Raw genomic sequence first — 25,839 nt, 5'->3', positions numbered from 1 at the left:
CGTGGAGTCAGCTCGAGTCCTCCAAAGACGGTGATGGCCTTCTCTGGGGAGTCAAGGGCCAGGGTGCCTGGGCCATGGCGGAAGGGCCAGCCCAGGTCGAGCAGGAGGGGAGCCCACTGCCTCCAGTCCCACCGCCGCACCTTGGAGCCTGCGATGAGGGCGATGCCGATGGAGAGCTTGCGCCTCATGCCCCCGCTCAGGAAGCGGCTCTGTGAGTTCCACTTGTCCTCCAGGCCGATGATGTGCAGCATCTGCTTGACTTCTTCAGGGCACTTCTGGCGCGACAGGCCCTTTAGCTGCAACGACAGGGGACGCAGGGAATGCAGGGGTCCTGGCAGAAGGCTGACCCTGGCCAGCGAGTTTCTGGTGAGAGGAACCTCTCTTTGACGTGGCTGCACTCAGAACCCTGGCTCCTGTCCTCCTGGCTCCCTTCCTCCAGTTTAGCTCCTTGGAAGACTGCCCCGGAAACTCGAGCACATCAGTGGAAACACCCCCAGGACACCCCTGGCCCCCAGCTCACCTGGGCATAGAAATAAAGGTGCTCTGCGACTGTCAAGTTGTCAAACAGGATGTCGTGCTGCGGGCACAGGCCCAGGCTCTTCCGGATCTGAACCATGTCCTGGGAAATTTCATACCCGCTGATGTATGCCCGTCCACTGGTGGGGGGAAAGAGACCTGGGGCCCAGCAGGAGACCCCACATTCAGCATGAAGATCCTGCTCGTCAGCACCTGGGGTAAAGGCCCCTACCCCGTCTGTCTCCCCTAATGTCCTCTGAGGACCCTGTCCTTGAGACGGCCGGGAACCCCGCTCCCACCGGGGTGGGCTTCAGCTGGGCCAGGGGGAAAAAGCAGCAGCATGGAAACAGTCCTGCCACCGGGACGCACAGTTGGTTGGTGAGGAGAAACCCACGTCACACACACACAGACGAGTCACCACAATCAGTCCCCGCCCCAGGTCCCGGCCTGTGCCACTGCCAGACACCTTGGTGCTTGGGGAAGACAGAGTGAAATGCCAGCAGGGGGTGTGGTGCACAGGGGAGAGCTCTCAGAGGGGGGTTTGGTGACAGAATTAGCACGGGGTTGAGCTGCTCCTGTGTGGCCTGTTTTTACTGACCTCGTCAAGCTCGGGCAGCCACCGACAGAGGCGGTGAGGAGGGCAGGGGTCCCTGGGGGTCCCCCGGCATGTCCTGGACAGAGGCGGTGAGGAGGGCAGGGGTCCCTGGGGGTCCCCCAGCATGTCCTGGACAGAGGCGGTGAGGAGGGCAGTCCCTGCATGTCCCGCTGGGCCTGCGGGGCTGAGGCGCATCTCTTGCCGCTGTGGTTGGGGAAGGCCTGAAAGCCCCGTTGAGGGAATGAGGCGGGGCTTGCGCTGAGATGATGTTAAAGGGGGGCCTGTCCAGTCCTCACCTGTGAGCATGGAAAGGGTTGTGGTCTTCCCGGCGCCATTGTGGCCCAGCAGGACAGTGATCTGTCCCTCGTAAAGGTTCAGGTTCAGGTCTCTGACGGCCGCCCTGTCCTTGTTCCCCACCCTGAACACCTGCAGGAAAGGCAGAGGCTGCCCTGGGCTACCCACAGCCCCGAGGCTCATGGCCAAGGCCTCTCCTGCTCCCCTGCCCGGGTGTCTCAGAAGGAACCAAGCCTAGCGTCACCATCAGTGTGCAGAGGGGAGGGACGTTTTGGGCAGATGCTGCTCCTGGCTGCTCCCCTCTGGTCTCTCCCAGCCCCAACACGTCCCAGACACCCTCAGTGTCTCTGCAATCCTGCGAGGCCCATGAGGCCGAGGCACTGCTGGATGGCTGAGTCTGGCATTTCCTGAGAAGCTGGAGATGTGGTCTGTGCCCTGAGGAACTGGTTAGAGGGCAGCGGAGGGTTCCTGCCCTCTTTCAGGGCAGGAGGTAGCAAGGCTCAGAGGGAGTACATGGCGGGCCATGAGGTCTCACCGCCATGTTGGTAAGTCTTCCCCATGGTCCTGGCAGCCCCGGCCCTCCCTGTCCCCACAGGAGGCGGCACCTTGGACAGGTGCTTGATCTTGATCCCAGCCACCAGGTCCTCTGGTTCAGCTTCAAAGTACTCGTTTCTGAGCTCTTTCTCAGGGTCACTGTCTTCTTCCTCCTTCCCTGCAACCGCCCTTGGCTTCCCACACCAATAGGAGGGCTGGGAGGGAAGCAGACAGCTGTCAGTTTGTTCTGTTTGTGACGAGCAAAGCAACCACCAGCAGACACACTAGATGCACACAGCCATGCACCCTCTGTCCCAGGCCTTTGCGACACTGCCGTGGAGAAGGCACCGCTCAGGGACAGCCCCAGAGTGCCCTGACTTGTTTCATCCCTGTGAAGGTTCTAAGCCTCAGTTTCCTAACCTGGTGAGTGGGTGTAACAGTTACACACAGGCTTGTGAAGATGAACTCAGATCCGATACAGGGGAAAGGGAGTTTGTCAGCTATGAAATTTCATACAGAGAGAAGTTATCTAACGCTCCAGTCCAGAGGGATGTTGGGGCCAAAATGGAAAGGAAGCTGTGTCCTCATGCCACCCGGCTGTTTCTTTGCTCAAGCCCCACATGAGCTCATGACTGTAAGCAAGAGAAGCTGAAGGCGCCATGCCTCCCTCTAGTACAAGGAAGCCTCTTCCCATCTTCTCTGTGGCCATTACAGAAACAGCTCAGTGCATGGGGTAATAACACAGTCACACACTTCACACACTGCCCTCGAGGACAGCCTGGTGCCTACATGGATGCAGTCGACACAGTGGTGTGGGCAGAGCACCATGGAAGGTGGAAGCAGTGCCTTGGCAGGATCAGCACCAGCGCAGCTGTGGGCCAGGGACATGTTCACCCTCAGCTTCATGCCCAGTGCACTTCCAGCATCCAGAAGGGCATACGGCACACACTGCACTCCACTGGTTCTCAGGGACATAGCTCTCATATGTAAACTTATTTTAAAATCAGAATGCATCTTGGCTGGTTGCGGTGGCTCACGTCTGTAATCCCAGCACTTTGGGAGGCTGAGGCGGGCTGATCACCAGGTCAGGAGATCAAGACCATCCTGGCTAACACGGTGAAACCCCATCTCTACTAAAAAATACAAAAAAATTAGCTGGGCGTGGTGGCGGGCACCTGTAGTCCCAGCTACTCAGGAGGCTGAGGCAGGAGAATGGCGTGAACCCGGGAAGCAGAGCTTGCAGTGAGCCGACATCGCGCCACTGCACTCCAGCCTGGGCGACAGAGCAAGACTCTGTCCCCAAAAAAAAAAAAAAAAAAAAAATCAGAATGCATCTTAAATCATAAAATGCCACAGTGTAACTGTGGCAGTTTTCTTTCTTAGTGATAGACAAAGTAACCATTACCGTTAATGATCAGTGTCATCTTACAGTTGATGAATTAAAATAGAGGACACTTGATAAATATTTGTGGAATCGAAGAATCAAACCAGAAATGGCCTTGGCCAGAGGTGGTGGCTCACGTCTATAATCCCAGTACTTTGGGAGGCTGAGGCGGGTGGATTACCTGAGGTCAGGAGTTCAGACCAGCCTGGCCAACATGGTGAAACCCCATCTCTACTAAAATGCAACAATTAGCTGGGCATGGTGGTGGTGGGCACCTGTAATCCCAGCTACTCAGGAGGCTGAGGCAGGAGAATCGCTTGAACCTGGGAGGTGGAGGGTGCAGTGAGCTGAGATCATGCCACTGTACTCCAGCCTGGGCAACAGAACTAGACTCCGAATCAAAGAAACAAAAAAAATGACCTCAGGCCAGGCGCGGTGGCTCACGCCTGTAATCCCAGCACTATGGGAGGCGGAGCTTGCAGTGAGCCGAGATGGTGCCACCGCACTCCAGCCTGGGGGACAGAGCGAGAGTCCGTCTAAAAAAAAAAAAAAAAAAAAATGACCTTAACTAGCCATCGGTAGGGAATTAGTTAAGTATGTGGTGATGAGCCCACAGGATGGAATACTGTGTGTCATTTTAAATGAAAGTGCTTCTTAAAAAGGTATATACTTAGAGAGAAATATATTTAAAAATATAACAACATTTATCAATATGTTTAGATAATTTAAAACTATATTAATAAATAGACAAATACATGTATGTATTTAAGATATCTGAGTTGTACTGTTAGGTTAAGAAAAGTAACTTGTAAGCATTCTTTACGATACGATTTTTTTTTTTTTTTTAGACAGGTTCTCATTTTGTCACCAAAGTTGGAGTGTGGTGAACATGGCTCACTGGTGAACACGGCTCACTGCAGCCTCCACCTCCTGGGCTCAAGTGATTCTTCTGCCTCAGCCTCCCAAGGAGTGGGGACCACAGGCATGTGCCGCCTGGCTAATTTTTTTAATTTTTTATTTATTTTGTGGAGATGGGGGCTTCACTATGTTGCCCAGGCGGGTCTCTAACTCCTGGCCTCAAGTCATCCTTCCACTTCAGCCTCCCAAAGTGCTGGGATTACAGGGATGAGCAACTGTGTCCACCTCGATCCCATTTTTTATTTTTATTTTTTTTGAGACGGGGTCTCGCTCTATCGCCCAGGCTGGAGTGCGATGGCTTGATCTCGGCTCACTGCAAGCTCCGCCTCCCAGGTTCACACCATTTTCCCGTCTCAGCCTCCCGAGTAACTGGGACTACGGGTGCCTGACACCACACCCAGCTAATTTTTTTGTATTTTTAGTTGAGACGGCGTTTTACCGTGTTAGCCAGGATGGTCTTGATCTGTTGATCTCGTGATCTGCCTGCCTCAGCCTCCCAAAGTGCTGGGATCACAGCCATGAGTCACCGTGCCTATCCTTTTTTTTTTTTTGAGACAGAGTCTTGCTCTGTCGCCCAGGTTGGAGTGCAATGGTGCGGTCTCAGCTCACTGCAACCTCCGCCTCCCGGGTTCAAGCAATTCTACCTACCTCAGCCTCCTGAGTAGCTGGGGTTACAGACGCCTGCCACCACACCCAGCTAATTTTTTTTTCTTTTGTATTTCTTTTTTTTCTTTTTTGAGACCGGAGTCTCGCTCTGTCGCCCAGGCTGGAGTGCAGTGGCCAGATCTCAGCTCACTGCAAGCTCTGCCTCCCAGGTTTATGCCATTCTCCTGCCTCAGCCTCCCGAGTAGCTGGGACTACAGGCGCCCGCCACCTTGCCCGGCTAGTTTTTTGTATTTTTTAGTAGAGACGGGGTTTCACCGTATTAGCCGGGATGGTCTTGATCTCCTGACCTCGTGATCCACCCGTCTCGGCCTCCCAAAGTGCTGGGATTACAGGCTTGAGCCACCGCGCCCGGCCTCTTTTGTATTTCTTTAGTAGAAACGGGGTTTTGCCATGTTGGCCAGGCTGGTCTCAAACTTCTAACCTCAGGTGATCCTCCTGTCTCGGTCTCCCAAAGTGCTGGGATTACAGGCGTGAGCCACCACACCAGGCCTCCAATCACATTTTTATAAAACAAATGAAGCTATGCTATATGTCCATCCACATGTGCTCTATGACAGTAAGTGAAGAGAAGGAAACTCGGCAAAGTACATACCAAATGTCAACAGTGTTCATCTCACCAGTAGGACTGAGCTACAGATTCCAGGAATGCGATAATTTTTATAAGAAGCTAGATTTTGTAGGCAGAAAGCCCAGTCAGATACTTTTTACGAGAAAGGAGGCAGGAGTTGAGGAGGCAGGTGGGCAGCAGAGGCTGCGTGCGTGGGTCTTGCAGAGAGGGGGCCTGAGCAGCCCGTTTTTTGCACCCCTCTGTTTCAGGCTGTGGAGCAGAAGGATTTCTCTTGGGCATGGTGGGTCTTTATCTCTCTGTGAACTAGTCCCAAGGGCCCTCGGGGACACGCCACTCCCTGTGCACAGGGCAGGGTTCTGTGTCCCAGCCCCACGCAGGCACTGCATGCCGGGGACTTGGAGGGGTCCCTGAGCAGGCACTGGGGACACCTCTGCACTCACAGAGGCGGCAGATCAGGAGCCGGGCATCAGAACTCACCAGGATAAAGAAGTACCAGGGCTGAGGTACGCCGAACTGCCCTGGGAAGACGGCCTCCATGTACCAGGTCACCAGGCCATAAAGCACAGAGTCCAGCAGCAGCATCCCCAGCACCTGCCCGAAGCAGAAGTCGTCGTCCACGTTGACGGGACTCAGGAGGTCTCGCCACTGGATGCCCATGCCTGCAAGACACACCGGGAAAGTGGCCCGAAAGCCGGCAGGCTGGGGGCCCAGGGACCCTGAAGCCCCTGGTGGCACGCGTGTGCACGTGTGACCTTGCACGGTCACTGCTTGGTCGGCATGCCTTTTCCCTTCCTGGTTTTATAACAAGTTGGACAGCTTTCTTCAAGTCTGGAAGGTAAATACAGATCACAAAATCATTAAGTCACAGACTAGCAACAGCTCATTCACTGACTAGACAGACCTGCAATTAATCTGTGACATATATGCACATATGTACACATATACATATGCACCCACATCTATGATTTCGGTAAGGCCAATGTGGGTCAATGTGCATTTAGCATAAATCTTTTTTTTTTTTTTGAGATGGAGTCTCGCTCTGTCGCCTAGGCTGGAGTGCAGTGGTGTGACCTTGGCCCACTGCAACCTCTGCCTCCAATGTTCAAATGATTCTCCTGCCTCAGCCTTCGGAGTAGCTGGGATTATAGGAGCATGACACCACACCTGGTTAATTTTTTTCTTTTTTTTTTAGATGGAGTCTCACTCTGTTGCCAGGCTGGAGTACAGTGGCACGATCTCGGCTCGCTGCAACCTCCTCCTCCCGTGTTCAGGCGGTTCTCCTGCCTCAGCCTCCTGAGTAGCTGGGACTACAGGAGCGTGCCACCACGTCCAGCTAATTTCTGTATTTTTAGTAGAGATGGAGTTTCGCCATGTTGGCCAGGATGATCTCGATCTCTTGACCCCATCATCCGCCTGCCTCGGCCTCCCAAAGTGCTGGGATTACAAGCGTGAGACACCATGCCCCACCAATTTTTGTATTTTTAGTAGAGACAGGGTTTCGCCATGTTGGCCGGGCTGAACTCCTGACCTTGAGTAATCCACCCGCCTTGGCCTCCCAAAGTGCTGGGATTACAGATGTGAGCCACCCCATCCAGCCTAGTATTACTCTTTTTTCACATTTTAATTTTGTAGTGACGGGGTCTTGCTATGTTGTCCAGGCTGGTCTCAAACTCCTGCCTCAAATTCCTTCTTCCTGCCTCGGCCGTAAGTCTTTTTTAATCACAGAAATATTTCAAACATGTGTAAACCTCTCTTTAATGGAGCTCATGTTTCTCATCTTCTCTCTGGTTTGCCAACATTGTAGTCCTGACAGCGCTGGGGATCTGTGTATCCAAACACCCTCTGTTTGGCCGAGGAGCCCGAAGAAAATAATGCTCTCCAGCCTTGGTGAATTTGCACTTTCAAACAACCAGAGATTTGTCTGTTTTAAGAAAATTCACTCTAGCTGGACGTGGTGGCTTACATCTGTAATCCCAGCACGTTGGGAGGCTGACACAGGAGGACTACTTGAGGCCAGGAGTTTGAGACCAGCCTAGGCAACACAGACAAATTAGCCAGGTATGGTGGTACGTGCTTGTGGTCCCAGCTACTCAGGAGGCTGAGGTGGGAGGATCACTTGAGTCTGGGAGGTCGAGGCTACAGTAAGCTATTATCATGCTACTGCACTCCAGCCTGGGCAATGGAGTAAGACCCTGTCTCTAAAAAAAATTGTTAAAAAGAGAGCAAAAGAACAAAGTCTACATTTTATCAACACACTAGGAAACACAGATAATGTAAAAGCTAAAGTGTCAGAAGACACTGCTGACTGCAAAGAATCGTTCTAATGAAAGGCAAAGCAACACTGGACACTCCCACCTCCTTCCACAGACCCAGACCTTTGCAAGCTGCAGCTAGGAACTGCATGGTGCCATGGCTTGGCTGGGCCCCCCAAATTCATGTGTTGGAGACTTGACCCCCAATGCAGCAATGTTGAGATGTTCATAAAAATTAAGAGAAAAAGTGAGTCGTGATGGTGCCATTGCACTCCAGGCTGGGTGACACAGTGAGACCCTGTCTCAAAAAACAAAAAAGAAAAGAAAAAAAAATGCTGTCGTTTATCACTTGTTGCTCTCTCAGGCGTCTCTGTTGCCATCACCAGCCAATGCAGGAGGCACTGGGAAGATGCTAATTCTACCCTTTACCAAGAGCAGTGGTTGATCAGAAGCCCTCAAAACCAGCCAGCTTCAGTGGCTCACACCTGTAATCTTAGCACTTTGGGAGGCCGAGGGCAGATCACGAGGTCAGGAGTTCGAGACGAGCCTGGCCAACATGGCAAAACCCCTCTCTGCTAAAAATACAAAAACGTTAGACGGGCACGGTAGTGCATGCTTGTGATCCCAGGTACTTGGGAGGCTGAGGTGGGAGGATCACTTGAGCCCATAGGCAGAGGCTGCAGTGAGCCAAGATCACATCACTGCCCTCCACCCTGGGAAACAGAGTGAGATTCTGTCAAAAAAAAAAAAAAAAGTCCTTAAAACCCTAGATTCTGAGATCTCTGATGTAGTAATTTTTTTTTTTTTTTTTGGGATAGAGTCTGTCGACCAGGCTGGAGTGCAGTGGCATGATCTCAGCTCACTGCAAGCTCCGCCTCCTGGGTTCACGCCATTCTCCTGTCTCAGCCTCCCAAGTAGCTGGGACTACAGGCGCCCGCCACCACGTCCGGCTAATTTTTTGTGTTTTTAGTATAGCCAGGGTTTCACTGTGTTAGCCAGGATGGTCTTGATCTCCTGACCTCGTGATCTGCCCGCCTCGGCCTCCCAAAGTGCTGGGATTACAGGCGTGAGCCACTGTGCCCAGCCTCTCTGATGTAATCATTTTGAATGTCTCAGGAAGCTGGAAGAGGCCAGATGTGGTGGCTCACACCTGTAATCCTGGCTATTCAGGAGGCTGAGGCAGGAGGATTGCTTGAGGTCAGGAGTTTGAGACCAGGCTGAGCAACATAGTGAGACCCCATCTCTATAAAATATTTAAAATTAAAAAAAAAAAAAAAAAGCTGAAAGAGGCTCAGATCATTGAGTTAGATCCCACCATCAGTCAGACGTGTGTGTGATGCCGCTGCTATATATTCCAACCTTCTTGTCCTCCGAGCTTTGGGCTTCTTTGGCCCACTGCCCTATGGCTCCCATCACCTGCGGCTGTGCCGTGCAGCTGAGCTTCCCTCTCCCGGGGCCGTGCCCAGCTACCCAGCCCACACTCAGCGCTGTCTGCGGATGCCACTGGCTTCAGCGGTCCCAAAAGCCTACCAACCGTCCTAGGTGGAGCCTTGCTGTTGGAGGCACTTGTGTCTGGGTGGTCTCAAAGGTTACTGATTCAGAAAGAACAGGCTGGGCAAGGCAAACACTCACCTTTCGCCTCAAATTTCCCAATGAGCTGGGCTCCCATTGCCATGGCGACGTTGGACAGGAGGCAGGAGCAGAGCTTCTGGCTCAGAGTCATCCAGTTGTACCGAGGGGCCACGAAGAAATAGGGGATGTAGGTGAAGAAGTAGAGAAAGCCGCCGAAGGCTGCCGCCATGTTGGCTGCAGGTGTTGGAAGACCCGGGGGGCGTGAGTGTCAGTGCCCTCGGAAGGGGCTTGGGCTCCCAGAGGTACAGGGAACCCCCTCCTCCTGGGGCTGAGCCACCCAACCTGCTCCTGGCACCTGCCGTCCACACGAGACACAAGCCCTGGCACATGGGGGGACACCAGGTGTGGCCAGCAGCCTCTTCTCCAAGTGGTGCCCCCATCACAGGGACCCCCACACCAACAGCTCCAGTCCCTCCTCTGCCTCCCATCCAGCTGCCTCCCTGATACTGCACACCTGACGTGGCTGATCCCAAACCCCTGATTCCCGCCTAAGCCCCACTGCTGCCTGGGCTGCCGGATCTCTCTCATCCATTTATTCATTTGTCAGATATGCACTGAGCACCCACTCTTTTCCAGGCACAAGGGAGGCAGCCCCACGGAAAACAGAGAAAACCCCTCCCACCCCCACCTGGAATCTAGCTGGGAGACAGAGAGCAAGGTGTGCTGGATGGAGACACATGCTGGATGCAGCAAGGAGGCGCAGGATAGGAGAAGAGGCTCCCGACGGCCGGGAAGGCTTCGAGGAGGTGACATGTGAGAAGGCCCCGGAAGAGGTGAGTGGATTACTGAGAGCGGAGAGATGGGCATGTTTTCTGTCCATGCCAGCAGTGCTCAAACTCTTTGGTTTTCTTTGTTTTTTTTTTTTTTCCTTTTGAGATTGAATTTCCCTCTGTCACCTAGGCTGGAGTACAGTGGGGTCATCATGGCTCACTGCAGCCTCTACCTCCTGGGCCCGAGGTCCTCCCACCTCCAGCTAGGGAGAGTAGCTGGGACCAACAGGCATGCAGTACCATGCCTAGCTAATTTTTAAATTTTTTTTATAGAGATGGGTCTCCCTATTTTGTCAGGGCTAGTCTAATGCTCCTAGGCTCAAGGGATCCTCCCGCCTTGGCCTCACAAAGTGTTGGGATTACACGTCTGAGCCACCGTGCCTGGCCATTAAAATCTTTGGTCTTAAGACCCTTTTCTATCCTTAAAAATTATTAAGGAGGCCGGGCGCAGTGGCTCACGCCTGTAATCCCAGCACTTTGGGAGGCCGAGGCGGGTGGATCACGAGGTCAGGAGATTGAGACCATCCTGGCGAACACGGTGAAACCCCGTCTCTACTGAAAATACAAAAAAATTAGCCAGGCGTGGTGGCGGGCGCCTGTAGCCCCAGCTTCTAGGGAGGCTGAGGCAGGAGAATGGTGTTAACCAGGGAGGTGGCGGAGCTTGCAATGAGTGGAGATCGCGCCACTGCACTCCAGCCTGGGCGACAAAGCGAGACTCCGTCTCAAAAAAAAAAAAAAAAAAAAAAAAATTTATTAAGGACACCAAAGGGCTTTTTAAATGTGGGTTATATATATCCATATTGATTCAGTAAGAAATTCATACTAAGAACATTTAAAGCCTGTTAAATATAAGAATAACAGTAATAAATCTATCACAAGTTAACATAAATTTATGAAAAAACCCCAGCTGGGTGTGGTGGCTCATGCCTGTAATCCCAACACTTTGGGAGGCTGAGGTGGGAAGATCACAAGGTCAAGAGATCAAGACCATCCTGGCCAACATGGTGAAACCCCATCTCTACTAAAAATACAAAAATTAGCTGGGCGTGAGTGGTGGTGCGCACCTGTAGTCTCAGCAACTCAGGAGGCTGAGGCAGGAGAATTGCTTGAACCCAGGAGGCAGAGATTGCAGTGAGCTGAGATCGTGCCACTGCACTCCATCCTGGCGACAGAGCGAGACTCCGTCTCAAAAAAAACCCAAAAACGACAACAAAAAAAAAAACAATTTCCACAATTTATTAAGAAGAGCAGCAGTGTTTTTTCCAACTTTCTTTCTTTCTTTCTTTTTTTGATCTGAGACAGGGTCTCATTCTGTCACCCAGGATGGAGTGCAGTGGTGTGACCTCAGCTCATTGCAACCTCCGCCTTCCGGGCTCAAGCAATAATCCCACCTCAGCCTCCTGAGTAGCTGGGATTACAGGCATGCACCACTGGGCCCAGTTAATTTTTTTCTGTATTTTTAAGTAGAGACAGGTTTTCGTCATGTTGCCCAGACTGGGCTTGAACTCCTGGGCACAAACAATCTGCCCACCTTGGCTTCCCAAAGTGCTGGGATTACAGGCGTGAGTCACGGTGAGTCACCACGAGTCACTACGCCTGGCTGATTTTTTTTTTTTCTTTATTGGTCTTTTTCCCACCTCTGGTGCTTGAGTCAGGAACAATGTTCTACATTTTTGTAAACCTCCATAATGTCTGACTTAACAGATTACAGATGGGTCCTCATATCTGCCTATTTACCCTTTTCTTTCTTTTTTTCTTTTTTTTTTGAGATGGAGTCTCACTCTGTCACCAGGCTGGAGTGCAGTGGCACGACCTTGGCTCACTGCAACCTCTACCTCCTGGGTTCAAGCAATTCTCCTGCCTCAGCCTCCCGAGTCACTGGGACTGCAGGCATGTGCCACTACACCCAGCTAATTTTTGTATTTTTAGTAGAGATGGGGTTTTACCACGTTGGCCAGGATGGTCTCGATCTCTTGACCTCGTGATCCACCTGCCTCGGCCTCCCAAAGTGCTAGGATTACAGGCTTGAGCCACTGCGCCCGGCCCTATTTACCCTTTTACGTTGTTTGGTTGATGTATATAAAGAAAATCTGGATTCACACAGATACATAGTTGGAAAAGTAAAGGGTATTGTAATGGTTTTTACAGATATCTGTGGATATTTTTTGATATTACACCATTCAAGCACCACTGAAGAAGCAGTAATTTCGGAAAGGGTTAGTTGCCATGAAGTAGCCAACAAACTTTTTGCGCTCTGTTATGTGAACACCCATTGGTTTATCCTGCAGTTTGGATTTTTTTTTTTTTTTTTTTTTGGAGAGAGAGTCTCGCTTTTCACCCAGGCTGGAGTGCAATGGCATGATCTCGGCTCAATGCAACCTCCGCTTCCCAGGTTCAAGCAATTCCCTGCCTCAGCCTCCTGAGTAGATGGGATTATAGGTGCCCACCACCACACCTGGCTAATTTTTGTATTTTTAGTAGAGACGGGGTTTCACCAACTTGGTCAGGCTGCTCTTGAACTCCTGACCTCGTGATCCACCTGCCGCGGCTGACCAAAGTGCTGCGATTACAGGCGTGAGTTACCATGCCCGGCCTAATTTTCTGTATTTTTAGTAGAGATAGAGTTTCACCATGTTGTCCAGGCTGGTCTTGAACTCCTGAGCTCAGGCGATCCGCCCGCCTCAGTTTCCCAAAGTGCTGGGATTACAGGCATGAGCCACCACGCTCAGCCGCACTTTGGATTTTTAAAACTTGTATGATTTTATAACATGATGCATCAGTTCGTTTGGAAAATACTGCTTTTTGAGTTACACGGATGTTCCAAACATTGGCATATTTTATCGTATAATATTTTTAAAATTACATTTGTTAATATTATCACTGGCTCTATAAAAAGTTCTTTAAGTACCGGGAAGTCACAGATTTCAGTTTGCCAAATTCTATTTTTTGCTTGAAAGCTTGAACTGCAGTATTTTTTTTTTTTTTTTTTTTTTGAGGCGGAGTCTTGCTCTGTCGCCCAGACTGGAGTGCAGTGGCCGGATCTCAGCTCACTGCAAGCTCCGCCTCCCGGGTTTACGCCATTCTCCTGCCTCAGCCTCCCGAGTAGCTGAGACTACAGGCGCCCGCCACCTCGCCCAGCTAGTTTTTGTATTTTTAGTAGAGACGGGGTTTCACCGTGTTAGCCAGGATGGTCTCGATCTCCCGACCTCGTGATCCGCCCGTCTCGGCCTCCCAAAGTGCTGGGATTACAGGCTTGAGCCACCACGCCCGGCCTGAACTGCAGTATTGATGTCAGAAACTACCAGTTGTTTTCCTTAAAAAGACAGGCTCATACTGGAGAAAATGCCTACCAAATACTCGAGGAGGAATAACTACAGTCTAGTGGTTGTTCCTTCAAGCAAAAATGGTGCCCCATGAAAACAGTGGCTAGTTTTGCTGACAACTCAAGCAACTGTACATGTACTTTTCCTCAAGATAATCCACGGTTCAGTACAAGTACTTTATGTGTACATCCCATTTTGTCACACAGAATACTAAATGAAGTATACTTGAGAGTTGAGATTTAATAAATTTTTTTTTTTTACTGCTTTGTCAAGGACATTTGTGAGTGAAATTGGCTGTTGTTGCCCAGGCTAGAGTGCAATGGTGCAATCTCAGCCCACTGCAACCTCTGCCTCCCGGGTTCAAGCAATTCTCCTGCCTCAGCCTCCTGAGTGGCTGGGATTAGAGGTGCCCACAACCACGCCCAGCTAATTTTTTTTGTATTTTTAGTAGAGATGGGGCTTCACCATGTTGGCCAGGCTGGTCTCGAACTCCTGACCTCAGGTGATCCGCCCGCCTCGGCCTCCCAAAGTGCTGGGATTACAGGCATGAGCTGCCACACCTGACCGAAATTGGCTTTTTTTTTTTCCCAGCCCAAGCAACATGGTGAAATCCCAGCTCTACAAATACTACAAAAATTAGCCGGGCATGGTGTCACACAACTGTGGCCCCAGCTACTTGGGAGGCTGAACTGGGGAGGATCACTTGAGCCCTGGGAGTCAGAGGTTGCAGTGAGTCGAGATCAGGCCCCTGTACTCCAGCCTGGGCAACATAACGAGACCATATCTCAAAAAATAAATAAATAAATAAAATTAAATTAAAACAAGAAGTTGGCATTTTTTGTTTGTTTGCTTGTTGTATGTGGCAGTGCAGAACACAATGATGATAATATGGCTTGCTGTCTTGATTTATGCTCAGGGTCTAGTGGTTTTGCTCATTATTGTTTTTGTACCATCACTATAAATGTCAACATGGTAGAAAAGGCAAGCAGCATCTGGGTATCAGTATAAGACTATCTGGGGCCAGGTGTGGTGGCTCCCGCCTGTAATCCCAGCACTCTGGGAGGCGGAGGCTGGTGGATCACCTGAGGTCAGGAGTTCAAGACCAGCCTGGCCAACATGGTGAAACCCCGTTTTTACTAAAAATACAAAGTTAGTTGGGCATGGTGGTGTGTGCCTGTAGTCCCAGCTACTTTGGAGACTGAGGCAGGAGAATTGCTTGAACCCAGGCGGCAGAGTTTGCAGTGAGCCAAGATTGTGCCACTACACTCCAGCCTGGGCGACAGAGTGAGACTCTGTCAGGAAAAAAAAAAAAAAAAAAGAGGAAGAAGAAGAAAGGGGGTTGTTAAAGTATAGTTAAAAAGAAAAAGAAATTAAGAAGCCGGGCTTGGTGGCTCATGCCTATAATCCCAGCACTCTGGGTGACGGAGGTGGGAGGATCACTTGAGGTCAGGAGTTTGAGACCAGCCTGGACAACATGGCAAAATCCAGTTTCTACTAAAAATACAAAAATTAGCCAGGCATGGTGGCAGGAGCCTGTAATCCCAGCTACTTGGGAGGCTGAGGCAGGAGAATCGCTTGAACCCGGGAGGTGGAAGTTGCAGTGAGCCAACTGTGCCACTACACTCAGCCTGGGCAACACAGCGAGACTCTGTCTCAAAACAAAAAGAAAAAAAAAAGTACTTAAGAGACGTGAAAGACTGAGAAATACCTCCTCACACCCATTAGGATGGTGACTATAAAAAACAATCAATCAGAAAACAACAGGTGTTCAGGAAGATGCAGGAGACTGGCAACCTGTGCGCTGCTGGTGGGAACACGCAGAGGTACAGACACTGTGGGAAAGACAGTCTGGCAATTTCTCAAAAGTTAAACACGGAATTGCCATAGGATTCAGCAATTTCACTTCTGGGTGTACACCCAAAGAATTAAAAGCAGGGACCTGTGTCCAGCACAGCACACTCATAACAGCCACAAAGTAGGGGCACCCAAGAGTCCGTCGACAGATGAACAAGTAAACAAAATGTGGCCCATCTACATTATGGAATATCATCTAGCCTTAAAAAGGAGGGGCATTCAGGCTACAACACAGAGGAACCTTGGGGATGCTATGCTCAGTGAAATAAGCCAGGCACAGCATATAAACACTGTACGATTCCTCTTACATGAAGTCCCTAGAGTCATCAAACTCATAGGGACAGGAAGTAGGAGGCTGGTTTCCAGGGAATGGGGGCGGGGGAGTCAGTGTTTCACAGGGACTGAGTTTCAGTCGGGAAACATGAAAACTATTCTGGAGGTGGACATGGGGGTGGCTGCACAATGATGTGAATACTTAAATCAGCCACAGTGGTAATTTTTTTTTTTTTTTTGAGACCAAGTTTTGCTCTTGTCGCCCAGGCTGGAGTGCAGTGGCGTGATCTCGGCTCACCACAACCTCTGCCTCCAGGGTTCAAGCAATTCTCCTGCCTCAGCCTCCCGAGTAGCTGGGATTACAGGCATGGGCCACCATGCCGGGCTAATATTGTATTTTTAGTAGAGATGGGGTTTCTCCATGTTGGTCAGGCTGGTCTCGAACTCCCGACCTCAGATGATCTGCCCACCTTGGCCTCCCAAAGTGCTGGGATTAAAGGCGTGAAGTACCACGCCCATCCTTTTTTTTTTTTTTCTTTTCTTTTTTTTTTTTGAGACAGAGTCTTGCTCTGTTGCCAGGCTGGAGTGCAGTGGCACAATCTCGGCTCACTGCAACCTCCGCCTCCTGGGTTCAAGCAATTCTCCTGCCTCAGCCTCCCGAGTAGTTGGGACTACAGGTGCCCGCCATCACGATCATGCCTGGCTAATTTTTGCTTTTTTTTTTTTTTTTTTGGAGAGATGAGGTTTCACCATGTTGGCCAGGATGGTCTCGATCTTCTGACCTCATGATTCACCCACCTGGGCCTCCCAAAGTGCTAGGATTACAGGCGTGAGCCACGGCATCTGGCCGTAAATTATATGGATTTTACATACACATACACACACACACACACACACACACACACACACACACACACACACACAGCAAAGTCTGATGAGATACTACCAGAAATCTCATTGAAATTCTAACCAAAGACACATGAGCCCTCAGATCGAAATGTTCATAAAGAAAAATCACACCTAGACTTTCAACAAACTTCCCATTAACAATGAGTATCAGGCCGGGCGCGGTGGCTCAAGCCTGTAATCCCAGCACTTTGGGAGGCCGAGACGGGCGGATCACGAGGTCAGGAGATCGAGACCATCCTGGCTAACATGGTGAAACCCCGTCTCTACTAAAAAATACAAAAAAAAAACTAGCCGGGCGAGGTGGCGGGCGCCTGTAGTCCCAGCTACTCGGGAGGCTGAGGCAGGAGAATGGCGTAAACCCGGGAGGCAGAGCTTGCAGTGAGCTGAGATCCGGCCACTGCGCTCCAGCCTGGGCGACAGAGCGAGACTTCGTCTCAAAAAAAAAAAAAAATGAGTATCAGATGGCAATAAGATAACATTATAAAATTGCCAAGGGAGAGTACCTATCTGTGGAGAATTTCACAGGCAGCTAAAATACTATACAGTAGTGAGGGCAAAATAAAGACATCTTTGGACGTACAAAGTGAAAACCATCGACCACTCACCAATGCCTACTAGAAGAACTACTCAAATATGTGACTCTAAAGAGGCTGGGTACACAAAAATCACATGCACATCAAATATGTTGGCAAAGCACAGGAATGGCACGTAGGAAACAACTGTTTATGATTTTTTTTTTTTTTTTTGAGACAGGGTCCCTCTTGTTACCCAGGCTGGAATGCAGTGGTACAAACTCAGCTCACTGCAACATCTGCCTCCTGGGATTAAGCAATCTTCCCATCTCAGCCTCCCAAGTAGCTAGGACCACAAGGCTATGCCACCACACACACCTGGCTAATTTTTATTTGTTTGTTTATTTATTTATTTATCTATTTATTTATTTGAGACGGAGTCTCGCTGTCTCCCAGGCTGGAGTGCAGTGGCGCAATCTTGGCTCACTGCAAGCTCCACCTCCCGGGCTCACGCCATTCTCCTGCCTCAGCCTCCTGAGTAGCTGGGACTATAGGCGCCGCCACCATGCCTGGCTAATTTTTTGTATTTTTAGTAGAGATGGGGTTTCACTGTGTTAGCCAGGATGGTCTCCATTTCCTGACCTCATGATCTGCCCTCCTTGGCCTCCCAAAGTGCTAGGATTACAGGTGTGAGCCACTGCGCCTGTTCACCTGGCTAATTTTTTTTTTTTTTTTTTTTTTTTGAGACAGAGTCTCACTCTGTCGCCCGGGCTGGAGTGCAAGGGCCGGATCTCAGCTCACTGCAAGCTCCGCCTCCCAGGTTTACGCCATTCTCCTGCCTCAGCCTCCAGAGTAGCTGGGACTACAGGCGCCCGCCACCTCGCCCGGCTAGTTTTTTTTTTGTATTTTTTAGTAGAGACAGGGTTTCACCATGTTAGCCAGGATGGTCTCAATCTCCTGACCTTGTGATCCACCCGTCTCGGCCTCCCAAAGTGCTGGGATTACAGGTTTGAGCCACCGCGCCTGGCCACCTGGCTAATTTTTAAACATTTTTTTGGAGAGGGTCTTGCCATGTTGCCTAGGCTGGTCTTAAACTCCTGGGCTCAAGTGATCCTCCTGCCTTGGCCTTCTAAAGAGCTGGGATTACAGGTGTGAGCTACCATCCCTGGTCACTTAGGTTTTCTTAAATGATAAACTAGACAACAATAAAAGTTAGGAGGTCAGGCATGTTGGCTCACACCTGTAATCCCAATGCTTTGAGAGGCTGAGGTAGGAGGATCACTTGAGATCAGGAGTTCCAGACCAGCCTGGGAAACATGGTGAGAACTCATCTCTAAAAAAAAAAAAAAAAAGCTAGGTGTGGTGGCACGTACCGGTGGTCCAAGCTACTCAGAAGGCTGAGGCCGGAAGACAGCTTGAGCCCAGCAGTTCAAGGCTGCAGTGAGCTGTGTCTGTGCCACTGCACTCTAGCCTAGGCAACGGAATAAGAGGCAGTCTCAAAAAAAAAAAAAAAAAAAAAGGCCAGGCGCAGTGGCTCAACCTGTAATCCCAGCACTTTGGGAGGCCAAGGAGGGTGGATCACTTGAGGTCAGGAGTTCAAGACCAGCCTGGACAACATGGTGAAACTCCGTCTCTACTAAAAATGCAAAAAAAGAAAAAAAAAAATTCGCCAGTCGTGGCGGCGTGTGCCTGTAATCCCAGCTACTCAGGAGGCTGAGGCACAGGAATCACGTCAACCCCAGAGGCAGAGATTGCAGTGAGCTGAGATCACACTACTGCACTCCAGACTGAGCAACAGAGCAACACTGTCTCAAATAAAAAAAAAAAAAAAAAAAAGGGAACCCCTTAGAGTGGTGGTGAGGTTGGAGTTTTATCTGGGAGGAGGCTGGGCGTACTGAATAACTTCACTTTTTGGAATCTTAGAGTTAAGTAATTAAGTGAAACATTAAAGGTGATCACTAAAGAAAGAGAAACACAACTTATAGCCTCTGAACCATCCAAGGTAAAAGGCACGAGAGGAGACTGTATCAGCCCAACAGAAGGCAGGAAAGGAAAAGAAAGCAGCAAAGGAGAATGATAACAAAGTGAACACACACAATCCAGACACGAGAAACTACCTTCAGCGTAACTGTCACCACAAGGCTCTGCGCACAGCCGGGCTCACTGTCCTCACTTTCAGCTCACAGTCCCTTTGGGCAGCTGGACAGCACTCGGCATGGCCAGCCACACACCTGCCTTCTCTGAATTCTCCTTCTCCCTAAATTACGTTGACTCTCTTCCTCCCAGTCCGACCTTCCCCTGGTCAACTCCTCCCTGGGCAGGTCCACCAGGGCCCTCTCCCTTCCAGTCACAGCCTCTGGGTTATTTCCATGCAGATGGCCTTTGGCCCCTTGACAACCCCACTCTGCCCCATGACTGGGACTCACCTTTGCTGAAGAAGGTGCTGACCATGAAGCTGAAGGAGATGGTAGAGATGGCGAAGCACAGCAGGAAGGCCAGCACCAGGGAGGGGTCGCTGCGGGACAGCACGGCTACATCCGGCTTCACCTGCAGGACGCAGGCAGGAGTCAGGCAGGGCAGGCCAGCGGAGGTAGACCAGGAGGACTCCTGACCATCCCTGCTCACAGGGACCTGGCTCCACCAAGAGGAGTAGGACATCCACTGCTCCTCTCCCCGATGAGGGACAGACTCTCTCTGAAGTCACTGACCACAGAGTTCTTCCCAAGAGGGCCCTCCTGGGGTATCCTGGCTCTCCCCGTCCTCGCCAGAGCCCCACCGATGCCACGCTCACCTTGACACAGAAGAGCAGGGTCATGAAGGAAGCAGCGATGAGGAGGAAGAGGAAGAACAAGAGGAACCAGGCGCTCCAGTGCAGCCAGCTGCTGAGCCCCATCATGCGCATGTACTCCTGGGGAGAGAAGCTGCCACGCTGCTGGGGGCCCGCCACTGCCCACCAGGACGGCATGTGCCAGGCTGGACGGCAGCAGGCCTGAATCCGACTGTCCCAGTAGCCCCGCATTCGACAACGTTTAGCCTCAAGTGGAAAATAAAACTGCCCTCTCCTATCTTTCCTCTTTTTTTTTTTTTTTTTTTTGGAGACAGGGTCTCACCATGTCACCCAGGCTGGAGTGCAGTGGCACAGTCATAGATCACTGCAGCCTTGAACTCCTGGACTTGAGCGAGCCTCCCATCTCACCCTCCTGAGTAGCTGGGACTACTGATGGCTGCCACCATGCCTGGTTCCTTTTAAAAATTTGTTGGTAGAGACAGGGTCTTACTATGTCGGCCAGGCTTATCTTGCTCAAACTCCTGGGCTCAAGTGATCTGCCTGCCTCAGTCTCCCAAAGTGCTGGGATTACAGGTATGAGCCACTGCACCCGGCCAGCCTTCTATTCTGTGGAGCGATTCCACGCTCCCAGCGCATGCTCCCCAGTCTTTCTTGGTACTTGAGATTGTCCCCCAAAGCCGTGCAATGCAGCTTGGGTCCTACGTCAGGTGGCAGGAGCCCAGCCCCTCTGGGGGTGGGCCGAAAGACCCTGCCAGTTCCCAACCACACCAACACCAGCCTCCTTGGCCATGAGACGTGACAGCAGATCAGACCATAGCTGTGGATGCCATAGCCATTCATTCTCTTGTCCTCCTCTACTCTGAAAGGAGAGGCCCAGAACCTCTGCAGTGAAGGATGAGGCGCAGTGATGGGACAGCTCTGACCACACCTTCCTTCCTCACCTGCCCCACCAAGGAGTCAGGAGTGGTGATGAGGAAACCCAGTTCCTCCACTGACCAAAAGTGCCTGGGGAGTCCTGGGGCGGCCACACTGACCAATATGGCAGCCAGCAGCCGGGTGTGGCCGTTTCAACTGAAGTTAATTAAAAATAAAGTTAAAAATTCAGCTCCTTCCTTCCTTCCTTCCCTCCCTCCTTCTTTCTTTCATTTCATTTTTCTTTCTTTCTTTTCCTTTCTTTTCTTTTTCTTTGCTTTCTCTCTCCTTCCTTTTCTCTGTTTTCTTTCTCTCTCTCTCTTCTCTCTCTCTTTCTTTCTTGGAGTCTTGCTCTGCTGCCCAGGCTGGAGTGCAGTGGCATGATCTCGGCTCACTGTAACCTCCACTTCCTGGGTTCAAGTGATTCTCATGCCTCAGCCTCCCGAGCAGCTGGGATTACAGGTGCATGCTACCATGCACGGCTAATTTTTGTATTTTTAGTAGAGACGGGGTTTCACCATGTTGTCCGGGCTGGTCTTGAACTCCTGACCTCAAGTGATCCGCCCGCCTCAACCTCCCAAAGTGCTGGGATTACAGGTGTGTGCCAATGCCCAGGGTTAGCCCTTTCTTATGCATCATTTCTGACCTCTGGAACAGCGAGAAGAGGAGCACAATGGTCTCTCACATTCCCACTGCTTGGGTTCAGTTTCACGTTTTGCCCTATTTGATCTGTGTATCTGCACAAGTCTATGTGCACACAACTTTTTTCAGAATCCTTTTATAGCCCACTGCTGACTCCCTCAATGCTGCACAGTTTTATTAAAGTTATTTATGGCACCAGATCAACAACCAGACAGTCTCAAAACGAGCCCCTGGCCAGGTGCAACGGCTCATGCCTGTGATCCCAGCACTATGGCAGGCTGAGATGGGAGGCTGAAATGGGAGAATTTCTTGAGGCCAAGAGTTTGAGACCAGCCTTGGCAACACAGAAAGACTTCTGGCCGGGCGCGGTGGCTCAAGCCTGTAATCCCAGCACTTTGGGAGGCCGAGATGGCGGATCACGAGGTCAGGAGATCGAGACCATCCTGGCTAACATGGTGAAACCCCGTCTCTACTAAAAAATACAAAAAACTAGCTGGGCGAGGTGGTGGGCGCCTGTAGTCCCAGCTACTCGGGAGGCTGAGGCAGGAGAATGGCGTAAACCCGGGAGGCGGAGCATGCAGTGAGCTGAGATCCGGCCACTGCACTCCAGCCCCGGCGACAGAGCGAGACTCCGTCTCAAAAAAAAAAGAAAAAGAAAGACTTCCACCTCTGCAACAAAAAAAATGAGCTGGCTGTGGTGGTGCACACCTGTAGTCCCAGCTACTTGGTGGGTGGAGGTGGGAAGATCACTTGAGCAAGGGGAGGTTGAGGCTGCAGTGAGCAGTGTTTGCACCCCTGCACTCGAGCCTGGGTAGCAGAGCGAGACCCTGTCTCTAAGAAAAAATAATACTAGGCCAGGCGCAGTGGCTCATGTCTGTAATCCTAGCACTTTGGGAGGCCGAGGTGGGCAGATCACAAGGTCAGGAGACCGAGACCATCCTGGCTACCACGGTGAAACCCCGTCTCTACTAAAAATACAAAAAATTATCTGGGCGAGGTAGTGGGCGCCTGTAGTCCCAGCTACTCAGGAGGCTGAGCCAGGAGAATGGCGTGAACCCGGGAGGCAGAGCTTGCAGTGAGCCAAGATCGCGCCACTGCACTCCAGCCTGGGAGACAGAGCAAGACTCTGTCTCAAAAAAAACAAAAACAAAAACAAATAAAGAAAAAATAATACCAAAACACCAAGTCCTTGGACATGGCCTCCCCAGGACAGTGCGGTTTCTAGAGTGTTGGGAAGTCAATGTGGGCAGTCACCTTCAGCCTCCTTTCTTTCTCCTGCACGACAGCACGGGCAATGGTGAGCGCGGTGTAGGTGAAGCTGAGCAACAGCAGCAGGGGCAGCTGGTACTGGATGGCCACAAGGAAGGGGTCTGCAATGAACGGCGGGTACGGGAACCTCTTGATGGTCACCATCAGTCTCTGGAACAGCTGGTGTGTGGCAGCATTGGCATGGTACTGCATGATGGCCCGGTCCACAGCGTGCTGCACAGCCAGGAAGCCTTCCCGGATGTACCCTGGGTGTGGGAGCAGAAGATGGCCCAGCCACCTCAAGGAGCTGCTCTTGAGGGCGGAGGGCTATGTGCATGGGGTCCATAGGGGAAGGGATGCTTGGGGCAATAGAGTGACTTCGGCTCAGGACCCCCGTGGCAGCTCAGTGGTACCACGGAAGAAGGAGGGAAACGCACCACATAATGACAGCAAATGAGAAGTGATGTGATTGTCACTTCCACTTTGTAACTAACGCAACACACAAAAAAATCGCATACATGATCACTTTTTTTTTTTTTTTCCCCAGATGGAGTCTTGCACTGTGGCCCAGGATGGAGTGCAGCGGCACGATCTTGGCTCACCACAACCTCGACCTCCCAGGTTAAAGCGATTCTCCTGCCTTAGTCTCCCAAGTAGCTGGAACTACAGGCACCCGCCACCACACTCAGCTAATTTTTTGTATTTTTATTAGAGACAGGGTTTCACCATGTTAGCTAGGATGGCTCAATCTCCTGACCTCATGAACCACCTGCCTCAGCCTCCCAATATGCTAGGATTACAGGCGTGAGCCACCATGCCTGGCCTTTTTTTTTTTTTTTTTGAGATAGAGTCTCGCTTTCTCACTCAGGCTGGAGTGTAATAGCACGATCTCAGCTCACTGCAACCTCTGCCTCCTGGGTTCAAGCAATTCTTCTGCCTCAGCCTCCCAAGTAGCTGGGATTATAGGTGCATGCCACCATGCCTGGCTTTTCTTCTTTTTTTTTTTTTGTATTTTTAGTAGAGATGGGCTTTCACTATGTTGGCCAGCCAGGCTGGTCTCAAACTTCTCATCTCAGGTGATCCACCTGCCTCAGCTTCCCAATGCTGGGATGACAGGTGTGAGCCACTGTGCCCAGCCGTGAGGGCTGAATTCTCTCTTTTTTTTTTGAGACGGAGTCTCGCTCTGTCATCCAGGCTGGAGTGCAGTGGCCGGATCTCAGCTCACTGCAAGCTCCGCCTCCTGGGTTCATGCCATTCTCCTGCCTCAGCCTCCCGAGTAGCTGGGACTATAGGCGCCGCCACCTTGCCCGGCTAGTTTTTTGTATTTTTAGTAGAGATGGGGTTTCACCATGTTAGCCAGGATGGTCTCGATCTCCTGACCTTGTGATCCGCCCGTCTCGGCCTCCCAAAGTGCTGGGATTACACACTTGAGCCACCGCGCCCGGCCGCGAGGGCTGAATTTTTATCAGTCGTATTAGTAGGTGTAAGGCATGGACACCTGGAGGCAATACTGGGGCTACAATTGACCAGCCCCTACGCCATGCCAGTCTCACACACGTTCTATCTCCTGGGGCTTTCCTAGGAGCTGGTTTTTCCAGCCAACTTTTCTTCCCCGTCAGGTTCTCTGTCTTGCTGAGGACTAACTGACTATTCTTAGGAACAAAATGTTTTTTTCTAACAAAAGATATTTGCTCTGTGTCATCTGCCACAAAGGGTTTCCCCAGTCTGCTACGTGCTTTGTTTTTTTTTTTTAAATCACCATTAGGCCTTTTCATGTTGGGCAAATTTTCAGTTTGTACATGCTGAAATCTGCCAGTCTTTTCCTTTGAGATTGCTTTTCTCTTGCTTCCAAGCTTAGGGAATTGTTCCCCAAAAACAGGAGGGAGCTGATGAACTCCTGCCCAGTCCCTGGTCTCAGCAGCCAGTGTCCCCTACTGCAGTCCCCTGCTGCAGCAAGCATCATGTGTGACAGCCGGACATAGCTTCTCCTGAGCCCCAGACTGGGTGACCTGTCAAAGGCCTTGCTCTGGGGCCTCGCACACCCCATACCAGGTCTTGTTCATCTTAGTTCCTTTTCTAGATGTAAAATCTTGCCCTAAAGCATTAGCCTGGTGGCAGCCCTGGCACCAGTAAGGAACATCGCTAAGCACTGGCTGCAAGCATGCTGCCTCCTGCCTGCCTGGTGCTTGTGTCTCAGAGTCAAGCCTCATGGAGGGACGGGACATTGCTGTGACTTCCATGGCAAACTTCCATGAGTTCTGTCTCCTGCCAGACCTGTGAAATACGGCATTCTCCAGAACACCGTGGACTTCCACCCAGAACCTGTAGTGGGGTCTTGCCTGGCCTGACAGCTAAGCCTAGTCCTGCGTCCAAGTCACTTCTTGTGAACTGAACTGTCCCTAGTTCAGTTCCAAGACAAGACCGTGCTTCAGAGGAGGCACATATTCCAACCGCTTGCCACATCCACATGAAGACAAACACTGATAGGGCATCAGAGTAACCAAGATCTGGCTTCCATGAACACCACACTGATTCCGTGAAGCCATGGATCAGGTGCACAAGGACCACGGAGCAAAAAATGCCAGTAAGTCTGCACACAGAGAAGGCCAGGAAGAAAAGGAAAATGTAAACCAAGCCCCAAGGACGCAAACTGAAGCTTTTAAAAGCTCAAATACAGCTGGGCGCAGTGGCTCACGCCTGTAATCTCAGAACTTTGGGAGGCCGAGGCGGGTGGATCATGGGATCAAGAGATCGAGACCATCCTGGGTCAACACGGTGAAACCCCATCTCTACTAAAAATACAAAAATTAGCTGGGCGTGGTGGTGTGTGCCTGTAATTCCAGCTACTCGGGAGGCTGAGGCAGGAGAATTGCTTGAACCCGGGACGCAGAGGTTGCAGTGAGCCAAGGCTGCGCCACTGCACTCTAGCCTGGCGACAGAGCAAGATTTTGTCTTAAAAAAAAATAGGCCAGGTGCAGTGGCTCATGCCTGTAATCCCAGCACTCTGGGAGGCCGAGGTGGGTGGATCACAAGGTCAGGAGATTGAGACCATCCTGGCTAACACAGTGAAACCCCATCTCTACTAAAAATACAAAAATCAGCCGGGCGTGGTGGCGGGCACCTGTAGTTCAAGTTACTCAGGAGGCTGAGGCAGGAGAATGGCGTGAACCCGGGAGGCGGAGCTTGCAGTGAGCTGAGATTGTGCCACCGCACTCCAGCCTGGGCGACAGAGAGAGACTCCATCTCAAA

General features: G+C 51.1%; 1 protein-coding gene across 3 annotated transcripts in view; it reads right to left on the bottom strand.

The window, feature by feature from the left end:
• ABCA3 (ATP binding cassette subfamily A member 3) overlaps window positions 1–25,839 on the bottom strand; it is a 64,646-nt gene that overhangs the window by 21,176 nt on the left and 17,631 nt on the right. For all 3 annotated transcript variants that reach the window (XM_023189146.2, XM_023189148.1, XM_023189147.1), the window contains 9 exons: window positions 22,597–22,856; window positions 19,792–19,908; window positions 19,427–19,547; window positions 9,360–9,533; window positions 5,953–6,134; window positions 2,011–2,154; window positions 1,408–1,537; window positions 521–675; window positions 141–296 (listed from right to left, as the gene is read on the bottom strand). In XM_023189146.2, the coding sequence (XP_023044914.1) occupies window positions 141–296; window positions 521–675; window positions 1,408–1,537; window positions 2,011–2,154; window positions 5,953–6,134; window positions 9,360–9,533; window positions 19,427–19,547; window positions 19,792–19,908; window positions 22,597–22,856 (1,439 nt within the window). The remainder of the gene's footprint in view (window positions 1–140; window positions 297–520; window positions 676–1,407; window positions 1,538–2,010; window positions 2,155–5,952; window positions 6,135–9,359; window positions 9,534–19,426; window positions 19,548–19,791; window positions 19,909–22,596; window positions 22,857–25,839) is intronic.

The sequence above is a fragment of the Piliocolobus tephrosceles genome, chromosome 17 (assembly GCF_002776525.5).
Source record: "Piliocolobus tephrosceles isolate RC106 chromosome 17, ASM277652v3, whole genome shotgun sequence".
In the NCBI taxonomy this organism is placed as follows: domain Eukaryota; kingdom Metazoa; phylum Chordata; class Mammalia; order Primates; family Cercopithecidae; genus Piliocolobus; species Piliocolobus tephrosceles.
This window is presented reverse-complemented; position numbering and strand designations above follow the sequence as displayed.